The sequence below is a fragment of the Callorhinus ursinus genome, unplaced genomic scaffold, assembly GCF_003265705.2.
Source record: "Callorhinus ursinus isolate GAN/ISIS: 27379988/994484 unplaced genomic scaffold, GSC_fseal_2.0 scaffold23, whole genome shotgun sequence".
Taxonomy (NCBI): Eukaryota; Metazoa; Chordata; class Mammalia; order Carnivora; family Otariidae; genus Callorhinus; species Callorhinus ursinus.
Genome location: NW_027397085.1, coordinates 6,756,351 through 6,771,883, shown reverse-complemented (window position 1 = coordinate 6,771,883; position 15,533 = coordinate 6,756,351). Strand labels below are relative to the sequence as shown.

General features: G+C 39.9%; 1 protein-coding gene across 1 annotated transcript; it reads left to right on the top strand.

Annotated features, from left to right (window-relative positions):
* The first annotated feature begins 3,892 nt into the window (after nucleotides 1-3,892).
* Nucleotides 3,893-4,261, top strand: LOC112839596 (histone H2B subacrosomal variant-like). The gene has a single exon (XM_025892713.2). It carries the CDS (start codon nucleotides 3,893-3,895, stop codon nucleotides 4,259-4,261), a length of 369 nt encoding a protein of 122 aa, XP_025748498.1.
* Nucleotides 4,262-15,533: the final 11,272 nt, after the last annotated feature.

Genomic DNA, 15,533 nt, shown 5'->3' with positions numbered 1-15,533 from the left:
TTTGTATCTCTGAATCCCCTTCAACTGTTTTACTCATCCCCCACCCCCTCCCTTCTGGCAACCCCCAGTTCTCTGTATTTATGAGTCTGTTTCTGTTTTTTTTATTTGTTTGTTTGTTTATTGGTTTTGTTTTTTTAGATTCCACTTATAAGTGAAACTATATATTTGTCTTTGTCTGACTTATTTCACTTGTCATAATACACTCTAGTCCATCCGTGTTGTTGCGAACGGCAAGATCTCATTTTTTTTTTTTTTCCGGCTGAATGATATTCCATCCTTGTGAGAAAGCAAGCAGGAGAGAAGAGATTGAGAAGGGGATTTGAGAATGACAAGGGGAAGAATAAAAATCTCTCTCTCTCTACTGTCAAGATAGACTCCTGCTTCCAAGGATAAAATTGATATTATTCGGCATACTTTGGAGACTATAGAGGCAAAGCACAGAAATTAAAAATACAAGACAGCTTTCCATTTTTAGGGGAAAAAAAGCAAATTACAAGAAAGTTAACCCATATACAGAAAGTATTTTTAAAATATATTTTTGGTCCATCTCCTAAGGAAGGTGTTATTCGTCTCTAACTTCTGTACAGTTGGTGACTCAGAACTTCTCTGACAGTGTCATTCTGTTTATGGTGACTATATGGTGGGCAGAATAATGCCCCTCAAAGTTGTGCGTATCCCAAACCCCGACCTGTGAGTATGTTCTCTTACCTAGTAAAATGGAATGTGCAGATGAAACAGGATATTGAGATATGGAGAATATCCTGGATTATCCAGGTGGACCCAATGTAATCATAAGGGTCCCTATAAGTGAAAGAGGGAGGCAGGAGTCTGTGTCAATGATGCAGCATGAGGATAGCTTGACCATCCATCGCTGGCTTTGAAGTTAAAGGAAAAGTCAAGAGAAACAGGTAGCCTCCAGAAGCTGGAAGAGGTAAGGAAACAGATTTTCTGCTAGAGCTTTCAGAAGGAATACAGCCCTGCTGACACTTGATTTTAGCTCAGTGAAACCCATGCAGACTGATCCCACCACTAGAATTGTAAGAAAATGTTTGTTGTTTTAAGCCACTAAATTTGTGGTGATTTGTTACAGCAGCAGTAGAAAACTAACACAGTGACTGTAAAAATGTTTCCAGAGTATACTCATACCTGTCAGTGCATGTTTTTGTCTTTGAGTTAACATCACCACTGCCACAGCTATCGTAGAATAATCACTAAGAATCTTGATGATGACCTTGAGTCATTACTAGACCCTCAACCATAAGTGAAAGAATAAGCAGTTGTAACCCCAGTAATATTCGTACTTATTCATGGAAGACATATAAGCCATGCCCCAAATAGGCAGTGTGATCAAGCATGAAACAAGAGCCTGGAAAAATTCATGAAATGGTTGTTAATTTTAGATTCCAGCTACACCTGAGCAGCTCAGAGACCACAGATCCCAGATCCCTGGTACACTGGTCATCACTCCTTTCTCTCTCCTGTGTCTCCTGTTAAGGACAGCAGGTTTTGTTCTAAGGCAACAGCCTTGAGGGGGAGGGCAGAGGAGAAGGGGATAGATCAAGGGCTTCACAGTGCTCATTCCCAGGGTAGATAGATGCAAAATAATCAGATTTGCTCCATTGTCCAAACTGATAATCCAACAGGCATCTCCTGAAGGTCATTATGCTAAACAGTATCTGTCCCTTGTTCCAGACTGTCTGGAGGAGGAGGAAGAGAGAAGGAAAAGAAAAACCAGCGTATCAGTGGTGAGCTCATACATATTTTAGAATGATTCATTAAATTTTAAAAGGGAATTGGGGTTAACCTTAAAGTAGCTAGAAATTTTATAGAATCAGTACTCCTCATTTTCTGAACTTTCTGATCATCGGTATTTTAGCATATAGCTTGCTGTTTTGTCTTGAAAGCCTTTTTCTTTTAGCTTCTGTAATGTATTGCGCCCCCCCCTTCTCCCCACACAGGCACAGAACCAACTGAGAGTCATAGGGATTAGAAAGACAAGTATCAAAATGTCAGCTTTTTTTTTTTAAAGATTTTATTTATTTATTTGAGAATGAGAGACAGAGAGCAGCAGAGGGAAGAGGGTCGGAGGGAGAAGCAGACTCCCTGCTGAGCAGGGAGCCTGATGCGGGACTCGATCCTGGGACTCCAGGATCATGACCTGAGCCGAAGGCAGTCGCTTAACCAACTGAGCCACCCATGCGCCCAAAATGTCAGCTTTATTACTGATGAACTTTTGGAGGATAACCTTTATGTGTGGGGCAACAACAGGCTTTCTATTATAGCACCTCTGAATGAAGCAAAATGACCTACTGAGTTAAGGCTAGCTAATGAAAGTGATCCAGCCTCAGGAGCAGAGCTGCCCACAGTCAGATCCCAACAAGAGTCCCAAAGGGGCTGAGATAGGCTTACCCACCTTCCCCCTACCTCACTGATTCCAGGGATGGTTGTCCCAAGGAAGAGGAAGTGAGGGGCCGAGAGAGGCCAGGAGCGCTCTACTAGTAAAAGCTCTTCAGCATGGGTGCGTGAAGAATAGGGAGTGAACGTTCTCCACCTGATAGCTTCTTCTAAATGCTCACAAATAAAGCTATGCTGTAATTAAGCTAACTAAGTAATTATATCTAGAGAAATCCTGAAAGCAAAATTAGCAAAAGCTGACTAAGGATCCATCACCGCCAAGCGTGCGTGGAAGCAGCAACCTCCAACTCAGTATGACACACAGTGTGAGGTGTGTTGCTAAGAATAAATAAAGTACATACATTCACAAATGATGCCTGTTGTCTTTAGAAATTAGAACCTGTTAGAAGTTTTCCCTGTAATAACATTTTTCCTACTCACCTTATTTCAGATCTGCTTTCTTCAGTGACAGAAAAGGGGGAGGAATTACACATAGCATCCCAGAAATGACACACAGCTCAGTCTATCTTATCTGTGAAGCCACTCACAGGGAAGGATTTTTCATGGTAGCATTAATAGCTATGGCAATGGTGAACTATTGAAATGCCTGGGAGTTGCAATTTTTGTAGTTGTTTCTGCTTATTTTTTATTTTATCCAGGGATGAATTTGATTAAGAAGGTAATGGAGATTTTTTTTTCAGCACGAATATCAACATAACACATGAGTGTGTAACCAGAGTGACCCTACACTTCTGGTTAATTATTACAGAAGAACTACAGTAGCAGGTAAAAAGTCAACCATGTAATCCAAGAATGGTATTAATACCATTAAAAAAACTTAATGCACAGAGTTCACATAAAATAATTTAAACGGTAAAATTGGGCAGTTTTTGTTTTATTCTCATGTACATTAGTTGCTCATAAGGAGTTGGGGGTTCAGATTCATTTTAAGTAGGATTCATTTATAAATTCATTTTTAAAAGCAGACTAGGTATACATTTATTTTTATTATAAAACAATCACTTCAAGATGTTTAATGGTTTATTGTTCATTTGCTTATAAAATGACCTTACGAAAATTTTATAAACAGAGATTCCCCCATAAAAGGTTTATGGTACTTTTCCCTTTGTGTTCCTGCTACCAACTCCCCAATTTGATGAGATTTGTCCAATTCTGAAAATACTGTATATTATGCTTACAAACTGCCAGGAAATAAAGTAGGAAAAATGAACACTTTCATCTGCCCTGAAGCCAACCTCCATCCTTCTACAACACTCTATCCTCTTCGGAAAGCTTTAGGTTGGCCAAGAACAAGATTTTTCCCTTAACAACAAATCAGTGCTGTTGCTAGGTGATTGTGACATAGGAAGAGTAACCTCCAATCAAAGAGAAGCCCCAAAAGGCTGATTGTGGCATGCCAATATAAATATGAGGGCTCCCCTCACCCCACCTTTAGGCCCTTCTCCTCTCCACTCTGTTAAGGAGAACAACATCTACAATGGCCAGATCCATCACCAAAAAGAACAAGTGCTCTAGAGGACATCAAAGCCCAATCTCCAAAAAGAAATCACATTCCAGCACTGATTTTGGCCATAGAAATTATTCACTCTACGTTAACAGGGTCCTAAAGGAAGTGGTTCCCCAGAGGCGCATATCATCTCGCACCTTGGACATCATGAACACCCTGATCAACGACATCTTTGAGCGCATTTCTATGGAAGCCTGCAGCCTGATGTGTTTCAGAAAACGCTGTACCCTCACCCCTGAAGATATCCAGAAGGCAGTGTACCTGCTGTTGCCTGGGAAACTAGCTAAGTATGCAGTGGCTTTTGGAAGTGAAGCTGTCCAAAGATATGTCCACTCCTAAACTCCATGTACCAGCGTAATTAAATCTTGGGGAAAGTAAATCAAACTTACTACCCAAATGATCACTTCGCACTGGAATTCCCTCTTCTTTTTTATAACATAGTGCTATTTCCTGGTATTTTCCCCTACCCCTCTTATTTCTAGAGGAGAATTACTCTCTTGCTATTTTACGTTATAATGCCTTGGCTAGTTAGGTTTTCCTGACCCCTGTTCCCTGCAGAAGTCCCACCCAGAACTCTTGTTTTTCCTTTGAGTATGTAAATCTCATTATATAAATCAAGGCTTATTGTATCATTAACTGTGTACAGGATGATTGAAGCTAGCTGGGTCACACTGACCTTGAATTTATGAAGACAAACATTTTAATCGGGAGTATACCTGCACTGATAGATTTTTATCAAGAAAGTACTTTCTGGAGCAAACTCTGTTCAACCAATTTAGTTCCTTAATGAATCTCTTTACAGCATGTTAACAATTTCCTTTGTTTTAATTCTTATTTCCTGTTTAATTCTTATTTCAATAAGTTCAGTTCATAGCCATGTAAATTTTATCTTTACACATTTGTAACCTAATAAGACCAACACCCAGGAACCTACTACTCAATTTATAAACTTTTTTATTTTAAATGTCATGTTTTGTTTACAAAACACTGGGGTGTTTCCCAATCCTATTTCCGTATCCACTATCCTAAGTTTCGTTTCTATCCCTTTCCCTTGCTTCTCTGTGTATTTTTTGTGAGTGTCTCTACATAATAAGTTGAATTTTGCTTATTTTGTAACATGGGGGTATACTACCTGTGTTTTTCTGTACCTGCCTTTTTCTTTTAAAATTGTTTCTAAGATTTATACCTGTTGATATATACAGCTCTAGTTTGTTCTTTTCACTCCTAGGCTGTATAATATTCCGTAGTGTGAATATACCACAGTTTGCTTATCCATCCTCTCTTGATGGACATGTTTGTTTTCAGTTTTTCCTATTAACGAACAATGCTGCTATAATGGTGAGTTCCAACAACAGCTAAGACTGATGGAGCATTTTATATTAGCCCAGCATTTTACGTAAATTAACTTATTGAACCCCTACAACCTTGTGATAATTAAATAATTCTCCTCTCCTACAGATGAGGAAAATGAGGCACAGAGCAATAAGCTACTTGTCTGTGGTCATATGCCCGTGTCAGTGGCAGAGCTATTTGACCAGGTTCACGGCATCCACTGTGGGCACGTATTGTCTGCTGTGAGCATTCTTGGACATGTATCTTCTGATACAAGCACACAAGAATTTCTCTAGTTAAAATGCCTAACCATGGAATTGCTGGAGCACTGATGTGCTCATACTCAACTTAGTAGATATTACTGGACTGTCTTCCAAATTGTTTGTACCAATTGACATTTGCAGTAAATGAGAGCATTTTGGATTCTTTTGGTTACGAGGAACATATCACTTACATTTCTTCAAGGAAAGGGGGTGTCTTGTATGTAAATACTAGGATGGGAACTGAGACTATTCTAGGTGTCTCACTCTTAGGATCTGCTCTGTTTCTCCCGGGTTGCTCCCTTCCAGGTGCTTCCTTCTGAGAGTTGCCGGCGGGTCCGTCAGATTCCACATCCATGAATACCACAATATGATTTTACCACAATAAAAAATGGCTTAAAAAAATTTAAGTGGGTATTTTATACCCATGCATTGATATAATCAGACTTGAGAAACTACCTTCTTTGAGTTGGGCCCAGACAGAGGTTGCCAGCCATGCTAAAGACTGGCTAACCATGATTGTATTGTTGCCCACAATCGCCATGCTGCCATGGGTTGACCCCAGAAGGATTTCAAAGGTCTATCACATTTATAATAAGACTGTTATTACAGCCATTGGGCCAAGTCTGGAAACAGCTCTTTTTTGTATGGTCCCACAAGCTGAGAAGGTTTTTAAATTTTTATAGGGATATTTTAAAAGAAAAAACCAAGAATATTCAACAAGCCTAATGTAACCCACAAAGCCTAAAATATTTATTGTCTGGCTCTTTACAGAAAAATTGTCCACCCGTGGTCTATACTGTGCTGCCTCTTTCGCAGAGTTTGTGATAAGGCAGGTTTTCTAAGGCTTTTCTTGAGACACACATGTTCTGTATAAAAAGCTTACAAATATGAAAAGTTCATGGTTGGCTTTTCAAATCATGGCAGTTAGGATAGTACCTACAAATGGTACTCAGCAATTAGGGCAGTGGAATAACCCTTCACAAAAACAGTCTTATTATAAATTGAGGTGTTACAGGTGGGTTAAGGGAACTAGAAGTTTCTTTATATGTTATTCTCTCTACTTCTGTTTTTGAAATATTTTAATAGAATTTCAAAATAAGATCAAGATTCTTGGTAAAAAAAAAAAAAAAAAAAAAAAAAAAAAAACTTCCTGGCATCAGTTTCAAGTCTGATTATATAAATCCATGTATGTAAAACTACCCACATTTTCAAAAAGTTTTAGCCATTTTTTATTGTGGTCAAATCTATATAATATAAAACTTGCCGTTTTAGTCACTTTTTTAAGTGTACAGTCACAGTAAGTCCATTCACATTGTGAGACGGCCGGCACCACCAGGCATCTTCATCTTCCCAAACTGAAACTTCATAAACATTAAACAATAACTCCACATTCCCCCCTCCCCTGCCCCTTGCAATTGCCATTCCGCTCTCTCTCTCCAAGAATTTGATGACTCTAGGAACTTAGTATAAGTGGAATTCAACAGTATCTGTCCTTTTGTGACTGGCTTCTTTCACTTAGCACAATGTCTTCAAGGTTCATCCATTGAAACACATGTCAGAATTGCCTTTCTTTTAAGGCTGAATAGTATTCCAATGTATGTGTTTATCACATTTTTTTACCCATTCAACCACTGGTAGTCACTTGGGTTGCTTCTCCCTTTTAGCTATTGAAAATAATGCCACTATGAAAATGGGTGTTACAAATGTCTCTTCAAGTCCCTGCTTTCAGTTTTTTCAGGTATATCGCCAGAGTTTCAGGTCTATACCCAGATGTGGAATTACTGGATCATGTGGTAATTCTATTTTTAACTTTTTTGAGAAACCACCATGCCATTTTCCCACAGTGGCTGCTCCATTTTATAGTCTCACCAGCAATGCACAAGAGCTCCAATGTCTCCACATCCTCATCAACATCTGTTATTTTCTGTTTACTGTTTTATATATGTATTATATATTATAGGCATCCTAATGGATATAAAGTGGTTTTGAGGTGCATTTCCTTAATGAAGAGTGATGTTGAGCATCTTTTCATGTGCTCACTAGCCACTTGTACTTTTTCTTTTTTTTTTAAAGGTTTTATTTATTTATTTGAGAGAGAGAGCATAGTAGGGGGAGGGGGAGAAGGAGAAGGAGAAGCAGACTCCCCACTGAGCAGGGAGCCCAACATAGGGCTCCATCCTAGGACCCTGGGATAATGACCTGAGCCAAAGGCAGATGCTTAACCAACTGAGCCACCCAGGTGCCCTGTACTTTTTCTTTAGATAAATGTCTTTTGCTCATTTTTAAATTGGCTTTTGCTGTTGTTGAGCTGAGTTCTTTATATATTCTGGCTATTAATCCCTTCCCAGATATATGATTTGTAAATATGCCACTTAATAATTTTTAAATATTTTTATTGTTATGTTAATCACCATACATTACATCATTAGTTTTGGATGTAGGGTTCCATGATTCATTGTTTGTGCATAACACCCAGTGCTCCATGCAGAACATGCCCTCTTTAATACCCATCACCAGGCTAACCCATCCCCCCACCCCCTCCCCTCTAGAACCCTCAGTTTGTTTTTCAGAGTCCATTGTCTCTCATGGTTCGTCTCCCCCTCCGATTTCCCCCCCTTCATTCTTCCCCTCCTGCTATCTTCTTCTTTTTTTTTTCTTAACATATATTGCATTATTTGTTTCAGAGATACAGATCTGTGATTCAACATTCTTGCACAATTCACAGCACTCGCCATAGCACATACCCTCCCCAATGTCTATCACCCAGCCACCCCATCCCTCCCACCCCCCCACCACTCTAGCAACCCTCAGATTGTTTCCTGAGACTAAGAATTCCTCATATCAGTGAGGTCATATGATACATGTCTTTCTCTGATTGACTTATTTCACTCAGCATAACACCCTCCAGTTCCATCCACGTCATTGCAAATGGCAAGATCTCATTCCTTTTCATGGCTGCATAATATTCCATTGTGTATATATACCACTTCTTCTTTATCCATTCATCTGTCGATGGACATCTTGGCTCTTTCCACAGTTTGGCTATTGCGGACATTGCTGCTATAAACATTGGGGTGCACGTACCCCTTCGGATCCCTACATTTGTATCTTTGTGGTAAATACCCAGTAGTGCAATTGCTGGATCATATGGTAGCTCTATTTTCAACTGTTTGAGGAACCTCCATACTGTTTTCCAGAGTGGTTGCACCAGCTTGCATTCCCACCAACAGTGTAGGAGGGTTCCCCTTTCTCCGCATCCCCACCAACATCTGTCGTTTCCTGACTTGTTACTTTTAGCCATTCTGACTGGTGTGAGGTAGTATCTCATTGAGGTTTTGATTTGGATTTCCCTGCTGCCGAGTGATGTTGAGCACTTTTTCATGTGTCTGTTGGCCATTTGGATGTCTTCTTTGGAAAAATGTCTGCTCATGTCTTCTGCCCATTTCTTGATTGGATCATTTGTTCTTTGGGTGTTGAGTTTGATAAGTTCTTTATAGATTTTGGATACTAGCCCTTTATCTGATATGTCATTTGCAAATATTTTCTCCCATTCTGTCAGTTGTCTTTTGGTTTTGTGGACTGTTTCTTTTGCTGTGCAAAAGCTTTTGATCTTGATGAAATCCCAATAGTTCATTTTTGCCCTTGCTTCCCTTGCCTTTGGCGATGTTTCTAGGAAGAAGTTGCTGCGGCTGAGGTCGAAGAGGTTGCTGCCTGTGTTCTCCTTTAGGATTTTGATGGACTCCTGTTTCACGTTTAGGTCTTTCAACCATTTGGAGTCTATTTTTGTGTGTGGTGTAAGGAAATGGTCCAGTTTCATTCTTCTGCATGTGGCTGTCCAGTTTTCCCGACACCATTTGTTGAAGAGACTGTCTTTTTCCATTGGACATTCTTTCCTGCTTTGTCGAAGATTAGTTGACCATAGAGTTGAGGGTCCATTTCTGGGCTCTCGATTCTGTTCCATTGATCTATGTGTCTGTTTTTGTGCCAGTACCATACTGTCTTGATGATGACAGCTTTGTAATAGAGCTGGAAGTCTGGAATTGTGATGCCACCCGCTTTGCTTTTCTTTTTCAATATTCCTCTGGCTATTCGGGGTCTCTTCTGGTTCCATACAAGTTTTAGGATTCTTTGTTCCATTTCTTTGAAAAAAGTGGATGGTATTTTGATGGAGATTGCATTGAATGTGTAGATTGCTCTAGGTAGCATTGACATCTTCACAATGTTTGTTCTTCCAATCCATGAGCATGGAACGTTTTTCCATTTCTTTGTGTCTTCTTCAATTTCTTTCATGAGTATTTTAGAGTTTTCTGAGTACAGATCCTTTGCCTCTTTGGTTAGATTTATTCCTAGGTATCTTATGGTTTTGGGTGCAATTGTAAATAGGATCGACTCCTTAATTTGTGTCTCTTCTGTCTTGTTGTTGGTGTATAGGAATGCCACTGATTTCTGTGCTTTGAATTTATATCCTGCCACTTTACTGAATTCCTGTATAAGTTCTAGCAGTTTTGGGGTGGAGTCTTTTGGGTTTTCCACATAAAGTATCATATCATCTGCAAAGAGTGAGAGTTTGACTTCCTCTTTGCTGATTTGGATGCCTTTGATTTCTTTTTGTTGTCTGATTGCTGTGGCTAGGACTTCTAATACTATGTTGAATAGCAGTGGTGATAGTGGACATCGCTGCCGCATTCCTGACCTTAGTGGAAAGCTCTCAGCTTTTCCCCATTGAGAATGATATTCACTGTAGGTTTTTCATAGATGGCTTTTATGATATTGAGGTATGTACCCTCTATCCCTATACTCTGAAGAGTTTTGATCAAGAAAGGATGCTGTACTTTGTCAAATGCTTTTTCTGCATCTATTGAGAGGATCCTATGATTCTTGTTCTTTCTTTTGTTAATATACTGTATCACGTTGATTGATTTGCGGATGTTGAACCAGCCTTGCAGCCCAGGGATAAATCCCATTTGGTCATGGTGAATAATCCTTTTAATGTACTGTTGGATCCTATTGGCTAGTATTTTGGTGAGAATTTTTGCATCCATGTTCATCAAGGATATTGGTCTGTAATTCTCCTTTTTGATGGGGTCTTTGTCTGGTTTTGGGATCAAGGTAATGGTGGCCTCATAAAATGAGTTTGGAAGTTTTCCTTCCATTTCTATTTTTTGGAACAGTTTCAGGAGAATAGGTATTAATTCTTCTTTAAATGTTTGGTAGAATTCCCCTGGGAAGCCATCTGGCCCTGCGCTTTTGTTTGTTGGGAGATTTTTGATGACTGCTTCAGTTTCCTTAGTGGTTATAGGTCTGTTCAGGGTTTCTGTTTCTTCCTGGTTCAGTTTTGGTAGTTGATACATCTCTAGGAATGCATCCATTTCCTCCAGGTTATCTAATTTGCTGGCATAGAGTTGCTCATAATATGTTCTTATAATTGTTTGTATGTCTTTGGTGTTGGTTGTGATCTCTCCTCTTTCATTCATGATTTTGTTGATTTGGGTCATTTCTCTTTTCTTTTTGATAAGTCTGGCCAGGGGTTTATCAATCTTGTTAATCCTTTCAGAGAACCAGCTCCTAGTTTCATTGATCTGTTCTACTGTTCTTTTGGTTTCTAGTTCATTGATTTCTGCTCTGATCTTTATTATTTCTCTTCCCCTGCTGGGTTTAGGCTTTATTTGCTGTTTTTTCTCTAGCTCCTTTAGGTGTAGGATTAGGTTGTGTATTTGAGACCTTTCTCATTTCTTGAGAAAGGCTTGTATTGGTATATACTTCCCTCTCAGGACTGCCTTTGCTGTATCCCAAAGATTTTGAATAGTTGTGTTTTCATTTTCATTGGTTTCCATGAATTTTTTGAATTCTTCTTTAATTTCCTGGTTGACCCATTCATTCTTTAGTAGGATGCTCTTTAGCCTCCATGTATTTGAGTTCTTTCCGACTTTCCTTTTGTGATTGAGTTCTAGTTTCAAAGCACTGTGGTCTGAAAATATGCAAGGAATGATCCCAATCTTTTGGTACCAGTTGAGACCTGATTTGTGACCTAGGATGTGATCTATTCTGGAGAATGTTCCATGGGCACTAGAGAAGAATGTGTATTCTCTTGCTTTGGGTTGGAATGTTCTGAATATGTCTGTGAAGACCATTTGGTCCAGTGTGTCATTTAATGTCTTTATTTCCTTATTGATCTTTTGCTTAGATGATCTGTCCATTTCAGTCAGGGGGGTGTTAAATTCCCCCACTGTTATTGTATTGTTGTCAATGTGTTTCTTTGCTTTTGTTATTAATTGCCTTATATAATTGGCTGCTCCCATGTTAGGGGCATAGATATTTACAATTGTTAGATTTTCTTAGTGGATAGACCCTTTAAGTAGGATATAGTGTCCTTCCTCATCTCTTCTTACAGTCTTTGGTTTAAAATCTCATTTGTCTAAGGATTGCCACCCCAGCTTTCTTTTGGTGTCCATTAGCATGGTAAATGGTTTTCCACCCCCTCACTTCAATCTGGGGGTGTCTTTCGGTCTAAAATGAGCCTCTTGCAGACAGCATATCGATGGGTCTTGTTTTTTAATCCAATCTGATAGCCTGTGTCTTTTGATTGGGACATTTAGCCCATTTACATTCAGGGTAACTATTGAAAGATATGAATTTAGTGCCATTGTTTTGCCTGTAAGGAGACTGTTACTGTATATTGTCTGTATTCCTTTCTGCTCTATGCTGCTTTTAGGCTCTCTCTTTGCTTAGAGGACCGCTTTCAATATTTCTTGGAGGGCTGGTTTCATGTTTGCAAATTCCTTTAGTTTTTGTTTGTCCTGGAAGCTTTTTATCTCTCCTTCAATTTTCAATGAGAGCCTAGCTGGATATAGTATTCTTGGCTGCATATTTTTCTCGTTTAGTGCTCTGAAGATATCATGCCAGTCCTTTCTGGCCTGCCAGGTCTCTGTGGATAGGTCTGTTGCCAATCTAATGTTTCTACCATTATAGGTTACATATCTCTTCTCCTGAGCTGCTTTCAAGATTTTCTCTTTGTCTCTGAGACTCATAAGTTTTACTATTAGATGTCGGAGTGTTGACCTATTTTTATTGATTTTGAGAGGGGTTCTCTGTGCCTCCTGGATTTTGATGCCTGTTTCCTTCCCCACATTAGGGAAGTTCTCTGCTATAATTTGCTCCAATATACCTTGTGCCCCTCTCTCTCTTTCTTCTTCTTCTGGGATCCCAATTATTCTAATGTTGTTTTGTCTTATGATATCACTTATCTCTCGAATTCTGCCCTTGTGATCCAGTAGTTGTTTATCTTTTTCTCAGCTTCTTTATTTTCCATCATTTGGTCTTCTATATCACTGATTCTCTCTTCTGCCTCATTTATCCTAGCAGTTAGTGTCCCCATTTTTTATTGCACTTCATTTATAGCCTTTTTGATTTCGATTTGGTTAGATTTTAGTTCTTTTATTTCTCCAGGAAGGGTTCCTCTAATAACTTCCATGCTTTTTTCAAGCCCAGCTAGTATCTTTAAAATCATGATTCTGAACTCTAGGTCTGACATCGTACTAATGTCCGTATTGAGTAGGTCCCTGGCAGATGGTACTACCTCTTGTTCTTTTTGCTGAGGTGATTTTTTTCATCTTGTCATTTTGTCCAGAGGAGAAGAGATGAATGAGAGAACAAAATGCTAACAGGTTAACAACGTCCCCAGCAAATACACTCTAAACAAATCAGAAAAGTCCTGAAACCAGGGGAAAAGAAAGGGAAAGAAAGAAAAAAGAAAGAGAAAAAAAAGAAAAATAAAAAGATAAAAACAAACAAAAACAGAAAACAAAACAAAACAAAATATGATCAAATATGATCAGGCTAGTGCATAGATCAGTGCCACACACTAGATTTTGGGTATATTTTGGTCTGTTAGAAGAAAGTGCCTCCTAAAATTTTCAGAAAGAAAGACTTATATATTTACAAAATAAGGGTTGATACAATGAAGGGATGGAAGATGACTGTAAAGATGAAAATTATAAAAGATTTTATAAAAGGAATTGATAAGATAAGAAGTTGTTTGAAAAAAGAAAGAAGATTTAAAAAAAAAAGGGAGAGAATGTGATCAGGCAGGACACTAGAACAAAGACATACACTAGTGATTTAGGGTATATTTTGATCTGTTAGAAGAAACTATCTCAAAATTTTAAAGAGAGAACAACTAATAAATATATGCCAAAAATAAGGGTATCTACTATGAAGGGATAGAATATGACTCTAAAAATGAAAAAAAAAATTTTTTCAAAAAGGGATCGATAAGATGTTGGTTGAAAAAGGGAAAAAAAAAAATTTAAAAAAAAAACAGTTAAAAAAATCAACTTTGAAAAACTAATGAATCATGGTAAAAAAAAAAAGCCATGAATTCTATGTGCAGTATTCCCCTAGCGCTGGAGTTCTCCCATTCTCCTTGATCAATGAACTTGGTCTTGGCTTGCTGGCTGTTCGTGCTGATCTTCTGGGGGAGGGGCCTGTTGCCATGGTTCCCAAATGTCTTTGCCGGAGGTGGAATTGCCCCGCCCTTGCCGATCAATCTGCTCGGGTTTGCTCTCAGGAGCTTTTGTTCCCTGCAAGCTTTCCGTATAGCTTTGGAGGACGAGAGTGAAAATGGTGGCCTCCCAATCTCTGCCCAGAGGAGCCGAGAACTCCAGGCCCCGCTCCTCAGTGCGGCCCCAGAGAAAAGCAGTCAGTCACTGCCATCTCCCTGGTCTCCGGCCGCAATCCGTGCTCACCCGGCCTGTGACCGAGCGTTTCTATCTCTGGCACCCGACTCGGTGTGGAGTCTCCAAACCCAGCAGATCCCTGCGGTGCGCTTCCGCACCACTCCTCCCGGGAAAGGAAGAGGAGTCTCCCCAGATCTGCCGCTTGTTGGGTCCCTGCTGCAGGAGCAGTGGCCCGACTGTGTCACCGATCACAGTTTATGGCAACCCCGAGCTGAGAGCCCGCACCTCGGCTCCGTCTCTGCAGCCAGCTTCCCCGCTCCAATACCTGGGAGCTCTGCTGCAGTCAGTCACCCCCGGTCTTTCTGTGACCCTGAGGGTCCTGAGACCACACTGTCCCGCGAGGGTTCCACCCCCCGCTTAGCCACTGGAGCGACGTCCCTCAACGGAGCCGACTTCTAAAAGGTCCGATTTTGTGCTCCGTGGCTCCATCACTTGCCAGAAGCGGCCGACGGAGGCCCCCTCTCCCGCCGTATATCCTCCCGAATATCACCTCAGATTCACTTCTCCGCACGTCCTGCCTTCCAGTAAATGGTCGCTTTTCTGTTCAGAGAGTTGTTGCTGTTCTTTTCTTCGATCTCCTGTTGAGTTCATAGGTGTTCAGAATGATTTGATCCCTATCCAGCTGAATTCCTGAGACCAGATGAAATCCAGGTCTCCTACTACTCCGCCATCTTGCTCTGCCCCTGAATGGCCACTTAATATTTTTATTGCTCCTTTATGAGAAATTATTTGCAACAACATATATATTTTTTTTAATTTTGGAATCAATTCATAAAGTCAACATAGCTTCTAAAATTTGAAAATAGTCTCACACTAGCTAACACATTAAGAAAGGGTCAAAATATCTCAATGCATAATTTTGACATCAATAGGACCATTTCACCATTTTTTCAGTCTTGGACCTAGTTACCTGAGACAGTTAAATGACAAGAAGACAAAAAGTAGTACACACTGATAGTAGTCCTCCAGTGTCCTACTTCTCAGAAACAGGACCCCAATTTTTAGCTGATCTCATGGCCACTTAGGACAAAGGCTTCATTTCCAACCCTTCCTTTGACTAGTTGTGTCCATGCGACCAAGTACAGATGAATGGGAAGGTATTTACAACTTCTGAAAAGTTTCCTTAAATACCAGCAGAGTGCACTTTTCCCTTTTCCTCTTTCCTGCTGACTGGACTGAGGATGTGAAAGCTGGAGCCGGAGCAGCCACCTTAAACTAGGAGTTGAAACCTGTATATTGAGGATGATAGAGCAGCAAAGTAAAAGAGCTTTGGTCTCTGAT

Coding starts and splice junctions, on each gene's coding strand:
- LOC112839596 (XM_025892713.2), top strand. CDS start 3,893: ATGGCCAGATCCATCACCAAAAAGAACAAGTGCTCTAGAGGACATCAA.